Consider the following 15200-nt stretch of genomic DNA (forward strand, 5'->3'; position numbering starts at 1 on the left):
CAAATTCAAGGTGTTGATTTTGATGAAACGTTTTCGCCCGTCGCAATGCTAAAGTCTATTCGGATTCTCCTAGCAATTGCTGCATATTTCGACTATGAGATATGGCAAATGGATGTCAAAACGGCTTTCCTTAATGGAAACCTAAGTGAAGATGTGTACATGACACAGCCTGAAGGTTTTGTCAATCCGAAAAATGATGGGAAGATTTGCAAGCTGCAAAAGTCCATCTATGGACTAAAGCAAGCTTCTCGGAGTTGGAATCTTCGTTTTGATGAAGTGATCAAAGGGTTTGGTTTCATCAAGAATGAAGAAGAGCCTTGTGTTTACAAAAGGACTAGTGGGAGCGCACTTGTGTTTCTGGTCTTATATGTGGATGACATATTATTGATCGGAAATGATATTCCAATACTCGATGCTGTCAAATCTTCATTGCAAAAGAGTTTTTCAATGAAAGATTTAGGAGAGGCAGCATACATATTGGGCATAAAGATCTATAGAGATAGGTCGAGAAGGCTAATCGGATTAAGCCAGAGCACGTACATTGACAAGGTATTGAATCGGTTCAATATGCAGGATTCCAAGAAAGGTTTCTTGCCAATGTCACATGGCATCACTCTCAGCAAAAATCAATGTCCTTTGACATCTGATGAGCTCGAGAGGATGAGTGCGATCCCGTATGCTTCTGCTATCGGGTCCATCATGTATGCTATGTTTTGTACACGCCCAGATATCTCCTATGCTCTAAGTATTACGAGCAGATATCAATCGAACCCAGGTGAATGTCACTGGGCTATAGTAAAGAATATCCTCAAGTACATGAGAAGAACTAAGGATATGTTCCTAGTCTATGGAGGTGAGGAGGAGCTCGTTGTAAATGGTTACACCGATGCTAGCTTCCAAACCGACAAGGACGACTCGAGATCGCAGTCTGGTTTTGTGTTTTGCCTTAATGGAGGTGCGGTGAGTTGAAAGAGTTCCAAGCAAGAAACGGTTGCTGATTTCACGACGGAGGCCGAGTATATCGCAGCTTCGGAAGCTGCAAAAGAGGCTGTTTGGATCAGAAAATTTGTTTCTGAGTTGGGTGTGGTCCCTAGTGCGTCCAGTCCAATGGACCTCTATTGTGACAATAGTGGTGCCATTGCACAAGCCAAGGAGCCTAGGTCGCACCAGAAGTCCAAGCACATACTTCGGCGCTATCACCTCATTCAAGATATTATTGATAGAGGTGATGTAAAAATATGCAAGGTGCACACGGATTCGAATATTGCTGATCCGTTGACGAAGCCTCTCTCACAACCCAAGCATGAGGCACACTTGAGCTCTATGGGTATTAGATACTTGCGGGATAGACTCTAGTGCATGTGAGAGAATGTGTTCTGTCTATGCTAATGTACTTTTAGATAATTGTTATCTGGTTCCATGAATAATTATCATTTACATTGATCAGCAAGTATGTGACTTGTTTGTGAAGCTCTTTGTTTTTATGATGTTATTCTAAATAGTCCCTAATCTCATATCATTGTGTGGGACAATAATGATTTATAGATTAGCATATTTGACTGAATGATGATCATGTTTCACGGATCATAGATATGGAGATATCAAATCAGTAATGTGGACACATGTTAGAGAACATGATGTTGGATAGACCCACCCTGAGATACTGCTGGGATTGTTATTTTTAATGTGCCATCAGTTGTTATCTCAAATGGTGTACCTACAGAATCCTTTGACCTGAGATCATCATTGATTCCAGAATGTGTAGTAACACACTTAGGGGCTTCCAAACGCTATTCCGTAACTGGGTAGTTATAAAGATTGCTTTCGGGTATGTTATGAAATATGTCGTGGGATGTGAGTGATCAAGATGGAATTTACCCCTCCTAAATAACGGGAGAGATATCTCTGGGCCCCTCGAGGTAGTTGGATTGGAAAGTGCATGGCCATGCCAATGTGATTAAAGAGTTAATCATGGTGAATCCACTACTTGATCGAGTGAATGATCGAGCTATCACAAGGGTGGCACGAATCTCGCCTTGAGCTTGACTGGTGTCGTGTGGTAAAGGGATTGGTGCATGAGTATATCAAGGTTCAGCCGATATGATCTTTGTGTGCATTCGGTAGTCAATATGTCCTGCTAGGTACCGCTATTGACTTGCAATTCGGAAAAGGGTTTCCGGATAGTGGCCGTTTACACATGAACCTAACGGGTCACACACTTAAGGGGATGGAATATAAAACTTGTACTGACTCTAGTGCAAGTGGGAGATTGTTGGTGATATGCCCTAGAGACGATCGAGTTTGCGGATTGGATCTGCTAATGGGCTTTAATGTTGATTAAAGGACCATTAGGGTTTAGAGTCATAATGGGATTTAATGTTGATTAAAGGCCCATTAGCATGCTCTATATAAGAATAGGCAGGGGCCAAGGCGCATTGAGTTTTTCCGAAAAACAGATCTTGCCACCAAAAACCCTGGCCGCCTCCTATTCCCGAACTCCCTTCGAAACCCTAGCCGGGCGCGCGGTGCTAGTACACCGGCGCACGGCGATTCCATCCTTGTACGTGTGGATACCGTAGAGGCGCTGCTACTATTGCGGTGCTGATCTGCTCGAGGGTACTCGGGACGTGCTCGGGGTACTCGGGACGTGCTCGGGGGGGTGCTCGGGACGTGCTCGGGGTACTCGGGGCGTGCTCGGGGGTGCTCGGGACGTGCTCGGAGGTACTCGGGTTGTGCTCGGGAGTACTCGGGACGTACTCGCGAGTACTCGAAAGGTGCTCAGGACGAGGTTGACGATCGACTACTTGACGCGCACGACGTTGGATTGGTCTGCTCCAACTCTTCTTCCGCTCCACAGCTCGTCAAGTGGTAATGATTCATGATCCCCTACTCGCATGGCTTCTTGGTTGAATGCGGTAGAGAAAATTTATTTTGTGCTAGAGTAGCCTACCCGTTTCCCAACACTTATAGTCAAACATTTGCATAAATTTTACAATAAGATAGATATCCCCTGGTTGCAATGTCCATTATTCCAATGGTCTGATTTCACATGCTTCTTCTCATAAAGGTTCTTTTTGGTGGTGTGATATTTTTAAATTTGTTGATCACTTCAAAGGAATTGCTTGATGTAAAGTGGGAGATGGAACTACAATCCTTTGGAATGATGTATGGAATAACAGTATTCTTAGAGATCAATTGCAGAGTTCATCCAAGATGGTTCAATTCAGAGAAACTTTCATATTCCCTTCACAGAGCAGGCTTACCAAGAATATTAATGTGAGGAACTGTCCAAACGGTATTCAAATTAATTATCAAGCGGATCATTTTTATAATCACAACCTCGACGATTAATCAGAATGTCGTCCCGGTAGTCCCGGCACGTGTTTTGTGCCCAAGATCAGAACGCATGCCTTTCCAACATATACATCACAATAAAGCTTAAGAAAGAGCGAGTAATTAACATTATATTACAAGTCTTTAAACATGCATCTATTTCCAATTTACAACAAAAAAAACAACAACTACGCAGCAGAAGAAAACTATACAACAAAAGGATATGGAGCCACATGCCCTTAGGCTCCATACCAAAACACTGAGTTCGGAGTAGAGTGTGCTACTTCTGTCCGCACTCTGATCGGCAGGCACAAAGTAGCCGAACACCGCCTCTTCCTCGCCGACTTGCGAACCTGCATCAACTTAAGGGCAACACCCTGAGTACGAAGCTACTCGCAAGTCTTACACAATATGGGTATACATATTTCCGACTCCAAGTATCATGCATTTAAGCTGGTAACAAGACTTAAACATGGTTAAGTTAATTAAACAGTAAGCATCCTAGACATAGGTGTGAGCAACTAACTTAACCAACTTATATGAAACTACCCTGCCATAACCAACAACTGAGCATATGTAAATGTAACAACAAGTATATCAATGTGAACAAATGCCAACTCAAACCACCAACCACCATACCCAGACCATAATAACATGTCCAACCATCAACATCATGCCATCATCCACAAACCACAACGAGAACTCTACAACCGTGTGCAGATGAAACAATAGCATACTCATGACCGTGAGCGCGGCAGTTCAAACTATTTTTTACACCCTGTATGGGATACTTCTGAACCCACACGACATGAGGATCATTCGGCTTATGCCACCGGCCAAAGTGCACACAAGAGGGTACTCGTGACAACCTTTCCCAATCAGCCCCAACCGTGTGGAGCATGCATCGCTCGGCGCGACGATACTAGAACTACTCCTAGAGTAAACTAGACCACTTACAAGCCCGCCCGCTCACACCGTCGATGTTCACGCCCACAAAGCCACAGCTGTGAAGGTATTCGGCTCGTCTTACCATTAGATCAGCATGTGGTGAGTAAGGTAAGTGCTAAAGCTAACAACCCCGACGATCGGCCTTAAACGATGCAAGCGGTCTATGGTGCTCGGGTTTACTCTCCTGACCTGCCCCCTGGACTTTCCACTGAGGCAGACGACACCCCTAACACCACCCACATCTCGTCTCATACTCACCACTAACCAACCATACCATCACCAACAGCATGTAATTGTAAATAGTAGTAAATCCTATTCTCGTGAACAACGGAGAATGCCGTCGTTCGACTTCTACCGAAATACCTAAGCATTGCTAAGCATGTATATCATACTCGTACCTAGACATAACACCATCTCTAGGCTACAAGGAAATTACTTGAACAATTGACCAAGATAGAAAGATGCAATCGGTATAGGTTCTACCCAAGGGTACCCGACACATGGATACATACATAAGCATATTCATCAATTGAGACTTCCAAATTTGACATGGGTGAAATATGTTAGTTGCTTGTCTTGCTGTCCTGGATCAGAAAGGTGGGGTGCCTCCAGACCGCCCTCGCTCATCGGGATCGTCAGATCGGTGTTCTCTAAAAAGAATAACGCGTGCAATGCCATGAGTATAGATGAAATGTAACAATGCATACCATAAGATGCGCAAAACATGAATTGTACAAGTGGTTTCATAATTTTCGGAGATGGTATTGATTATCGGTGATTTAAACAAGCAGAAACACATTTAATTAACTCATCAGTTATCAAAAGTATTTTATGGAGTTCCAACACTTTTAACACGTAGTTCATACTCATATGAAGCTAACGCAACTGGTCTCACGTTGTTTGGAATTCGGATGAATTAATTATGAATTTTAAAGCTTCTATGCGCCTGATGAATAGTAACTACGGACCCTCCGCACTTTTTCGGACTATCCGCACTTCTTCGCAGAGGTTTCGGACTGCGGAACCTCCAGACAATTTTTCGGAGGTTTCGGACTTTCCAGAACTTCCCCTATTTAGGGCAAAACTTTGCTAAATCGATTTGCGATCTTCTCCAACCCAAAGGGGATACGTTTGGGAGAGTTTAGAGAGTCTAGAACTCACTTAACCACCTAGCAACTCAATTCTTAAATCAAATCTCATCTAAAATCCTCTCTTTTCTTCTAAACCTCAAGAACACTTGATTTCTCAAAAAGCGATCCAAAACCCAAATCGACCATCCAAATGTAAGTTCATGCCATGGGAAGCCTAGGAGACTCACCAAGGATGCTTTTGCCCCGCTTTGCGACCTTCGGGAAGAAGCGAAACGCTCGGGATGAAGAAGAACTCCGGTGCTCCAAGTGTTTCAACCTAGAACACCTAAAACAATCAAAACCAGCTCGAATCCTTCGGGAAACGAAAATGAATTGGATGGATGAATAGCTCTCGAGCGTGTGGTCGCGTGGGTACCACATACGCACCTCGGCTTCGCTTGTAGTGGCAGGAACTAAGGGAAAAAGGGAGAGCTAGAGAGAGATGTGGGAGAGAGAGGGGGTGGGCTGCCCCTTTTGAGTGAGAGAGAGATATTTCCCTCATGTGGGCCCCACAAGTTAGAGAAAAAGTTCGATTTTACTTCTAATTCAATTCTCTCTCTAATTTTCTTTTCGCTCACTTTATTAATCCAAATTGATGTGCCATTATGCTCAAAAATCCCGAATTTTTTTATCTGTTTTTCTAATGTCCTTTCAGTAAAAGATGCTAGCAAGCTCTGAATGTGCAATGGAACACTCAGCTTCAGTTCTTCACGATGATGCAAAGAGCGAAAATTTATTTCCAAACGTCTTTCTTTATGGAAGTCTTCATAACTACAGCCTGGGCAATCTGGAAACAAAGACATGGGTTCGCTTTCAGGCAAATTCAACCCTTTTTCCAGGTGTGGATGGTTGCTTTCAAAGATGAAGCCTCTTTGCAACTTCATAGATTCAAGTTGCCTCTTCATTTCTCTTTTTCCTCTTGGCTTAGTGAGACTGTATAGTTTTCCCTTTCCTGTTCTCTTTTTTTTGGTTGGGTCTGTCTTTTACAGGAGTTTGTACAGGTTTCCTTTTTCTTGCTTACAAATTAATATATTTACTACAGTAGAGGTTTCCCCTTTGCCTTTCCCTCAACTTTCTGAGGGAAAAAAAGAGATTGCTGTGAATTGATGATGAAGCCTGAAGGAGCTACTTCAAAATGTTGTAAATACATTCCCTGACTCTTTGATCCATGCCATCGACCTTGACTAAATGCACTGACCGGCACAGGAGAAAAGAGTATCATGGAAATTAAGGTGCTGTTTGGTTGAAGGATGTAAATGGTAATGTAAACGGTATCATAAAACAGGGCAAATGCGAACAAATTAGATTCATTACTGACTTTGTTTGGCTCCCTCCAGTAATGGAATTGCAATAGGATTACAATTACACCTAGGTGTGAGTTCTATCAAGTTTCTACATTCCTGTATCTAATTACAATAGGGTTTGATTTTAACGGAGCTGAAACAAACAGATAGAATTGGTTGGCGCCTGTAATCAGATTACGTTATAAAAAAATCCAACCAAACACTACCTAGGATGTATGGCCCAGCAAGTTTTTAGTGCTGCGTGATGAAGATTCACACGATGGAGCTTTAATACCTTTTCCTGTTGACACACAGAATCCATAGCTTTTTTTTGGGTTGCGAGACGTAGCATATACTGCTTTTTCCGAGGTTGCTTCGCTCGGGCGGGATGCTACTGTTAGGGGCGAAGCTAGAGCCAATATAATGGTGGTGTAAGCTGGTCTGGATTGACAGTTTTATTTGGTACATATAGTTAGATTTAGTGATGCATAAGAGGTGAAAATAGAGTCCTAATAACAGACAAATCTTTGAGACTCTGGTGCCGGTGCACTCGGGTGGGCTCACCTAGTTTCACCTCTGCCCAGTTTGTTCGGCTCGGGCTACTTAAAAATAGAAAGCTAAATTAAATAGTTATTATTATTAGAAGCCAAAAATTGATCTACAGAAGCTTTTGTAACTTTTAAAATATGATGCTATGATAAATTAAAAAAGATAAGGCAACCAAACAGGCACCGCGTCAGACGATTCTTCCCGATGGAGAATGAGGTGCGCGCACCCTTAGCGGGTTTCAGGGTTAAATTAATATTAATTAGTGATATTAAATGACGACGATATTTGTGTGGAGTCGAGATTCCCTTTTCCGGGGATCTCAACAAATCGAGCTCGCTCGTATTTGATATTAATAATCCATATTAATGTAATTAATTAACACACGTGTCCAATCTTCGTCATATCGCTGAAATTAATGAAACCCATCTTCATCTAGTTCATGCATGGAACAAATTAAATAAAAACTTGGCACACACGTATCCAGTTCAGTCCGGCGTAAGAATGCAGGATGCTTGACTTTGACTCGGTGGGCCTTGACTTGGATCGTGTGGAGTGGAGTGGTTTCGTCCACAATTTACAAGAAAGATCGAAGCTAACGAGGATCACATGTGGAGTACTCGACAGCACTACATTCCTGCAGCCTACTATATAATTTGCCTCGGCTCCGGAGACAGTACAGGAGCAGAGGTTTTTAAAAAAAAAATATTTTCATATAAAATTGTAAAAATAATTTTTATTTTTGAAAAATTATAAAAATAATATCTTATCGATGGGTGAAATGCCGATTTTGCTCACTGATAGGTGGTGAGTCTGTTGCACTGCCATCGCCATAAAATCATTTGTCAGCAGGCCAATTACCGATAGGTGGTACTATTTTTTAACTTTTCAAAAAATTATAATATTTTTTAAATTTTTCATTAAATTAATATTATTTTTAAAAAATCTAGGAACAGGGGGCTTCTGAATTCTGCTCGAATTTTCCTCGGTCCAAGAAGATAGAAGATGAAGATGATCCAAGTGAGATGATTTAGGGGAATACTACTATTTAGGAACTCTAACTCTAACTTGGATCGATCTCGCGTGGAAACTTCCGACGGAATCCATCGCGCGGGGGCCCTCCCCATCCCCTACATAATCCACCCTCGCCGCCTTCCGCCGCAACCGCATGCATTCTCCGATCCCCTCCCCTCCAAAAACCCTAGCCCTAGCAAATTAAAGCAACCACCCAGCCTCCCCCGCCGACATGGATTCGGACCAGGACTCCGCCGACGATTGGGTGCTCCTCGACTCCCCCTCCTTTCCCTCCGATGACGACCGTGTCCTCGCCCTCTCCTCCGGCTGCTCCTCCCCCGACTACGAGGAGGAGATCGTCGCCGACGGCCCCGAGGGCCTCTTCGACATCGCGGAAGCCGAGGTGGTCCCCCAGCCGCCGCCGCCGCCGTACAAGGTCCTCTCCGGCCTCTTCCACCACACGATCACGGGCGCCGTGTCCTACGTCGCCTTCGACCCCATCTGCCGCTGGCCCGCCAAGCACCTCATCCCGGACCCGGCCTTCTCCGCCTGCGACGAGGGGGTCACCGTCCTCGCCTCCACCAGCGGCCTCGTCTGCCTCCGCGGGACCTCCACCGGCGACTACATCATCGCCAACCCCGCCACCTTCAAGCGGACCCGCCTCCCGCGCCACCACCTCGACCACATTGCCCACGGGGACCCGGCGGTCGTCATCACCTTCGACGACCCCTACAACTGCTGCGCCGACCACTGCGGCCACTACCATGTTGCGGTCGCCTTCCCCCTCGGTCAAGGCATCTACGCGTACGAGTCCTTCTCCTCCAGGACCTGGCAGTGGAGCGTCGCTGGCGCGATCAGCGCCGTCGAGCAGGTGGTGCCCGCTTCCGGGGTGGGCGCGCTCGGCCGCGCCTTCTGGCGCACCACCCTTGGCTACTTCCTCTGCTACGACCCGGTGGCAGGCTGCGCGGATTTGGTCCCCGCGCCCCAGGAGGTGCTGCAGTGGCCGCACTGGGAGCTCGGCGAGATGGAGGGGTCACTCTGCGTGACGTGCATGGACGAGCGCGTCAACGAGGTGGTGGTGATCTACCTTCACCTGGATCGCCGCGCAGCAGTGATCTCGTGGACTCTGGCCGGTCATTTCGAAGGCGGCTGTCTGAGGAACCGCGACCGGGTGCTGCTGCTGCGCTCGCAGGGCTCCGCTGAGGTGGTGATGTGGGACCCCATGGCCGAGATCGTCGTGGCCATGGACCTCGAAGGCCGAACCACCCGCACCATCGGGCCCCTCACCGGCCGCCAGTACTACGCGGATTTCATCCCTTACGTGACCACTGGGATCTCCGGGTAAAATTATGGCTTCCTGCTTTCTTCGCTAATGTTCGATCATACTGCATCAGATGTTGTATGCGTTAACTGGCATATGCAATATCTATGTTTGATCGATCGATCGATAGAAGGTCTAGATGCGTGCAGAACTGCAGACTACTTTTCAAAGTAGTACGGCGGCGTTTTCAGTACTGTTGGATGAATGGCGTTATCTGAATATGTTAGTTCTGCCTGCTAGTTTGATATGGCTGCGCCTCTGAATATAATTTGTTCGTGCTGTTATGAGCGTGATCTGTTTATTAGATCGAAAATTCCGGTTGATGCAAATGAAACATGCATAATTTTTCTAATGATTGCTGTGTCTCCTGACTAATAATATAACTACTTGATGCACTATATGTAAATTTGATACCAGTATGCATGTTAGTAATCATTGTTAGTCTGAATGCTTGTCATCTACTATTGACTACTTGTGTTAGCTGGATAACTACTTGACTACTTGCGTTAGCTGGATGGATCAATTCTCTGCAGGTATAATTGTTAGTCTGAATGCTGGTCATCTACTTTTGATGTAGAAACTGATTGATTTTGTCTCTATTTGACCTTCTGTATGCTGCTAGTTTGGTTTTGTCCGTCTGTTATAGGTTAGCACTATTGGTTTTTATATGTTTATCCAAAATTTGTCTTTCTCTTAATTAATGATCAACTGATAAGATTTAATGAGGAACATGAATAGTTTTGTTTTACATATTCAGTTCTGGTCCTTTGAGAAGGTTGTTAGACCTGTTTCATGCTATGCTAAAAGGAACAGAGCATTATTGGGTCAGTCAAGCATGTCTTGTATTAGTTAACCTATCAAGATTTCTTTCAATAAACATGTGCCTGTAGTGGGTCAGTCAAGCCTCACACGTGGTTATGCTTTTCATGAAACCAGTTCATTGATGAAATGCAGTAGCCGCTTTTGCTTGATGTTAATGAGTACTATAAGAATTCAGAAATTAGGTGTACGGTTTGGCGCTTAGCTGCTCTGCATTTAGATATATATAGCTACCAGATAGACTTGTGGAAAAGCCATACTGTGACATGTGACTTTGCAACATGGATTCAAAATATGATTTTAATGTGTTGATGTTAAAGTTTGTTCAAAGTACAAATAAATTTTATCCAGAACTGTAGTCCTATCGAATTATTGTTATGTTGGTTGCTTTGATCAGTTGATGCAGTAACAAGAGCACGCGATGCTTATGCTTTTCTCTTATTCCAGAATTGAAGCCGATGCTCAGTGTACTATTGCTGGCTGATGCTGAAGAGGCATAATAATGTGTCAACTAAATCTGTAAGTATATTAAAATCACTGTGCACTCCGAAAGCATAACCTGATGTTTCTATACTTGTTATTTGTACAATGACATGCCATTCCAACTGAGTTATGCTGCAGGTACAAAAATTGGGATGATTCGTTGATGATTAGAAGAAACAATCACTTTCAGATGTGTGCAGCAAAAAGGGAAGCAAGCTACATAACTACATAAGCAATCCTTTTGCAGTCTCTAGTTGTGATAGAAACCACGTAACATACTATTCTTAGGTCCCATGTCTGCCTGCCGTGTACCAGGTAGAGGCAGACTGCCCAGTCTGTCGAACACTCTGTCCAAACTGATTAGCGAGTGTGGGTACTTGTATGCCCTCTGTGCGACGAACTTACTTTTTTTTTTTTGCATGAGAACTACCACGATATGGTTGGTGATTTTGATATGTTGGTTTCTGAAACGTCCCTTGTTCTTACATTTACATTAGTTTAGGTTGTTTGATATTTTCCTCGTGTGATATGCCTGCCTGCCTGCCTTATTTCTCGTATGCGGTATTCTGATAATATGGCCGGATGCTTGTTTGTTCTTTTGTTGCCAGCTAAAAAATTTCGTGACATTTATGAATTTTTGAATTCGTAGGCATACATGCTACAAAAAAGCCGCTGCACAAAAAGCATGCCACAATGCATGCATGCATGTGCGCGTTAGCTAATTAATTACTCCCTCGGTCTCACAATATATGATATTCTACGAATAATAAGATAAAAGATAAAATAATCATCTTATTTTTTTTATTGTACATTGATCTATGAGTAATAATGATGTAAAATGAGATTTGAATTGGAAATGGGGACTTAATGGAGGGGTAAAATTAGAAAATATGAGGTAAAGTTATCTCGAAATCGTAAAACGTCATGTATTTTGAATAAAGTTAAAGAGGCTAAAACGTCATGCGTCGTGAGACAGTGTGAGTAGCTGCTTCGCTACGCGCACGAGTCAGCATGCATGGCGTGCGGGTGCGTGGTCCTTTCTTTAGTCGGTTAGACGCGCGTGGGGCTCCTCGGGCGCGTGCTCAGTCAAATGACGGAGTGCGGGGTTGGTCAGATCGGCTCGGCTCAGATGTAGTGTAGGTGTAGAATAGCACTACAGTATATATATATATATACGGCAGTGTTATTCTATATTTATAGTGTAATATATTAACTTTTGTTCTCATTGTATCACTTTAATTACAATATAAAAAATAGTAGAGTTATAATCTGTAAAACACGGAGTTACGATCGGACGTAAATAAAAAAATTGAGTTATAATTGTGTTATAAATGAATGTAACTCTTAATAAATTCTTTGGCTAATGATGTACTACATAAGAAACACAATTATAATCATAGTACAATCTAAAACGTAACTCGTTAATTTCTCGTATTGCAATTTTATACTTTTAAACGTACAGTTGTAACCGGTCTACTAGTGGATTGTAATTGACGATTGTTGAAGTTGTAACTGGATGGTGACATAAAGTAAACTATAGTGCCCCTAAACGCAGAATAAACTCGCTATATATATAAGAATAGATCTACGTTGCGTGTTGCCTGACTGACCAAGCCAACTTCTTTCCCGCATGGCCCAATCATGCCTTCCGTGAGTCAATAAACCAAGGGAGCCAATCCACTCATGTCACATATACATCTAACTCACCCATTAGATCATGCATGCAGGGAACTTTTTATTGATCTAATAATTAAAATGTAATATCTCTAGAATCATAGGTTCGATTTTTGATCCGTTTGAATTATATTGTTGGAAAAAATGTGCTTAACAAAATGAGATCCATAAAGATTATATTTTGATGAAGTTTAGGATAGTAACAGAGTTACGTAATATAGTTATAATATGATAGACACTCTAGATACAATATAGCGAACACTATAATTATAACATAGTGAACTGCATTTTTGAGTGTCGACTAGTTACAATATGGTATACACTTTAGTTATAACATGGTGAATATTTTAATTATAATATGGTAGATAATTTAGTTACAACATGCTAAACAATATAGTTACAACATTACCGATTGCAACATGATCACAATTAGTTACAATCAGTCAACCTAGACAGGTAAGTTGCAATCTCGCTATGCATATAGTTGTAACCGCTCTATATCTGTAGTTACAATCACTCTATATTGCATATTGTAACTTTTTTATGCAAGTAGTTGCAACTAATTATAATCACTACTCAATAGGTTCGAACATGTTTGATCATCCAGTGAGCTCGCATAGTAGGTGGGTGTGAGCGTGCTTAGTCGGTGGGGCTAGCACGCGTGTTAGGCTGCTGTTTGGTTGCTCGGTCCGACGCGCGCGATTGTGCGTATTCTGTATGTACGCTGCATATACATATACATATATATATATATATATATATATATATATATATAATAGTGTGTGTCTATATATACACTATTCTACTTCCTGCGCTAAAAATAGCTATTTAACACCCTAACACTGTCAACCTGTCCTGCGCCCAAAAAAACATCCCGCAACCGTAAATTCCAATTTAGCAAGACTGTAAAATGCGTATGACCATAAAAACCATTCCGCAACCATAAATTTCAATTTATCGAGACCGTACAATACGTATAACCATAAATACCATTTCACAACCGTAAATTCCAATTTATCGAGACCGTAAAATGCGTATGACTGTAAAAACCATTCCACAAAACATTAAAAAATGGCTTCTGTAATCGCAAAAATGACTCTTGACAATAAAAATCGTGTAGTTTTTTATTGTCGAGAGTCATTTTTACAGTCATACGTATCTTACGATCTCGATAAATTAGAATTTACGATCGCGGGATGTTTTTTATGGGTGCAGGACTGGTTGACAGGGTTGGTTTGTTGGGGTGTTAAATATACGTATTTTATTATCTCGATAAATTGAAATTTACGGTTGTGGAATGATTTTTACGGTCATACGCATTTTACGGTCTCGATAAATTGAAAATTACGGTTGCGGGATGTTTTTTACGGGTGTGGGACCAGTTGCCGGGGTTGGGTTGCCGGGGTTGAGAATAGCAGTGCCCCATATATATATATATATATATATCACAACTATATATTATGTTCCTAGGTGTAATGTAGTTCAACTCTGTACACACTTCTAAGTTACGATACTAAAAATAGTATAGTTGTGATCCATAAGATGTCAAGTACTGTAACTATATATGGTTGTAACTCGATATCTAATTTATTTATAATTATATATTTTTTATTATGTAATTGTAACTTAACTTATATGTACTGTAGTAACTGGCTTAGTTGTGTAAAGATAACTACAATTACGACACAAAATATACCGCAATTGTGACTGCAATTGCGCAAAGGTATCGAGCCGCTCGCTTTTCCCTCTCTTCCCAGCCTCGCTTGCCTGCAGCCACCTCGATCAGCGCCCGTGACAATGCATGGAAGCACCGCTGAAGCACGTGGGCCTGCGATGGTACGTGGCCCATCCAATTCCCGGGCCGTTTTCTTCAGATGTCCAGTTCAAGGCTGAAATCATTAGTGGACAGCAATTCTCAGCCCAATTAACCTTTTCGGATTTCAAACTAAATTAATCCGACCCGAACCTGGTCATGGCCCAATCCAACCCAAGCCCAGGGATGACCAAATAATTTTGAATTCCTGTAATTAATTTAAATCAACGAATATTTCACCCCTTATCTGTTCTCCATAATAGTCCCAGATTCATATTCCGGAGCGGTGTAGTTGCAATTTCGGCGATTCTTTCTCTAAAATCATAATCTATCTCCTGTCGAATGTCTCATTTACTTTTCCGCTCGGCTTTATTGTGCCATAGTGTTTTGAGCATAAGATATCTCGTGTAGATAGACTAGAATCATATCTAACTCAATCACGACCAGAGATTGTAACAACTTCTGTTGTATTCTGATTCTGCTCTTGCCAGATTCTGCTGTTAGGATCCGGCACGCACTGGCGAATTAAAAAATAACAGAGGACGCGGGGCCCTGAGTGCTGCGTGATCGATAACCAAACTATAGATCTGCCATCTATTTTTCAAACAAGACGCTATACAAATGCAAGTAGGTAACCCTGATAAAACACATGATTCTGGAGCGCACTCACATGATAAACGAATGATATATAGATAGTCCTCGCATGACTTCGAGCAACAACTGCATGACATGCTTACAGGTATATATATAGACGTTCCATGCACGAGTTTCAGACACTTTGCTTGTGTGTTTCTTCACTCATTGCATCTATGGGGCCACTCTGGAAAAAGTCTGAA

At 42.5% G+C, this 15200-nt stretch overlaps 1 protein-coding gene across 1 annotated transcript; it reads left to right on the forward strand.

The window, feature by feature from the left end:
* The first annotated feature begins 8274 nt into the window (after positions 1-8274).
* LOC133905444 (uncharacterized) lies at positions 8275-11345 on the forward strand. Its single transcript, XM_062347219.1, has 3 exons — positions 8275-9595; positions 10842-10913; positions 11016-11345. Exons 1-2 carry the CDS (start codon positions 8487-8489, stop codon positions 10876-10878), a joined length of 1146 nt encoding a protein of 381 aa, XP_062203203.1. The 5' UTR covers positions 8275-8486; the 3' UTR covers positions 10879-10913; positions 11016-11345.
* The last annotated feature ends 3855 nt before the right edge of the window (positions 11346-15200 follow it).

This window comes from Phragmites australis, chromosome 22, assembly GCF_958298935.1.
Source record: "Phragmites australis chromosome 22, lpPhrAust1.1, whole genome shotgun sequence".
Taxonomy (NCBI): Eukaryota; Viridiplantae; Streptophyta; class Magnoliopsida; order Poales; family Poaceae; genus Phragmites; species Phragmites australis.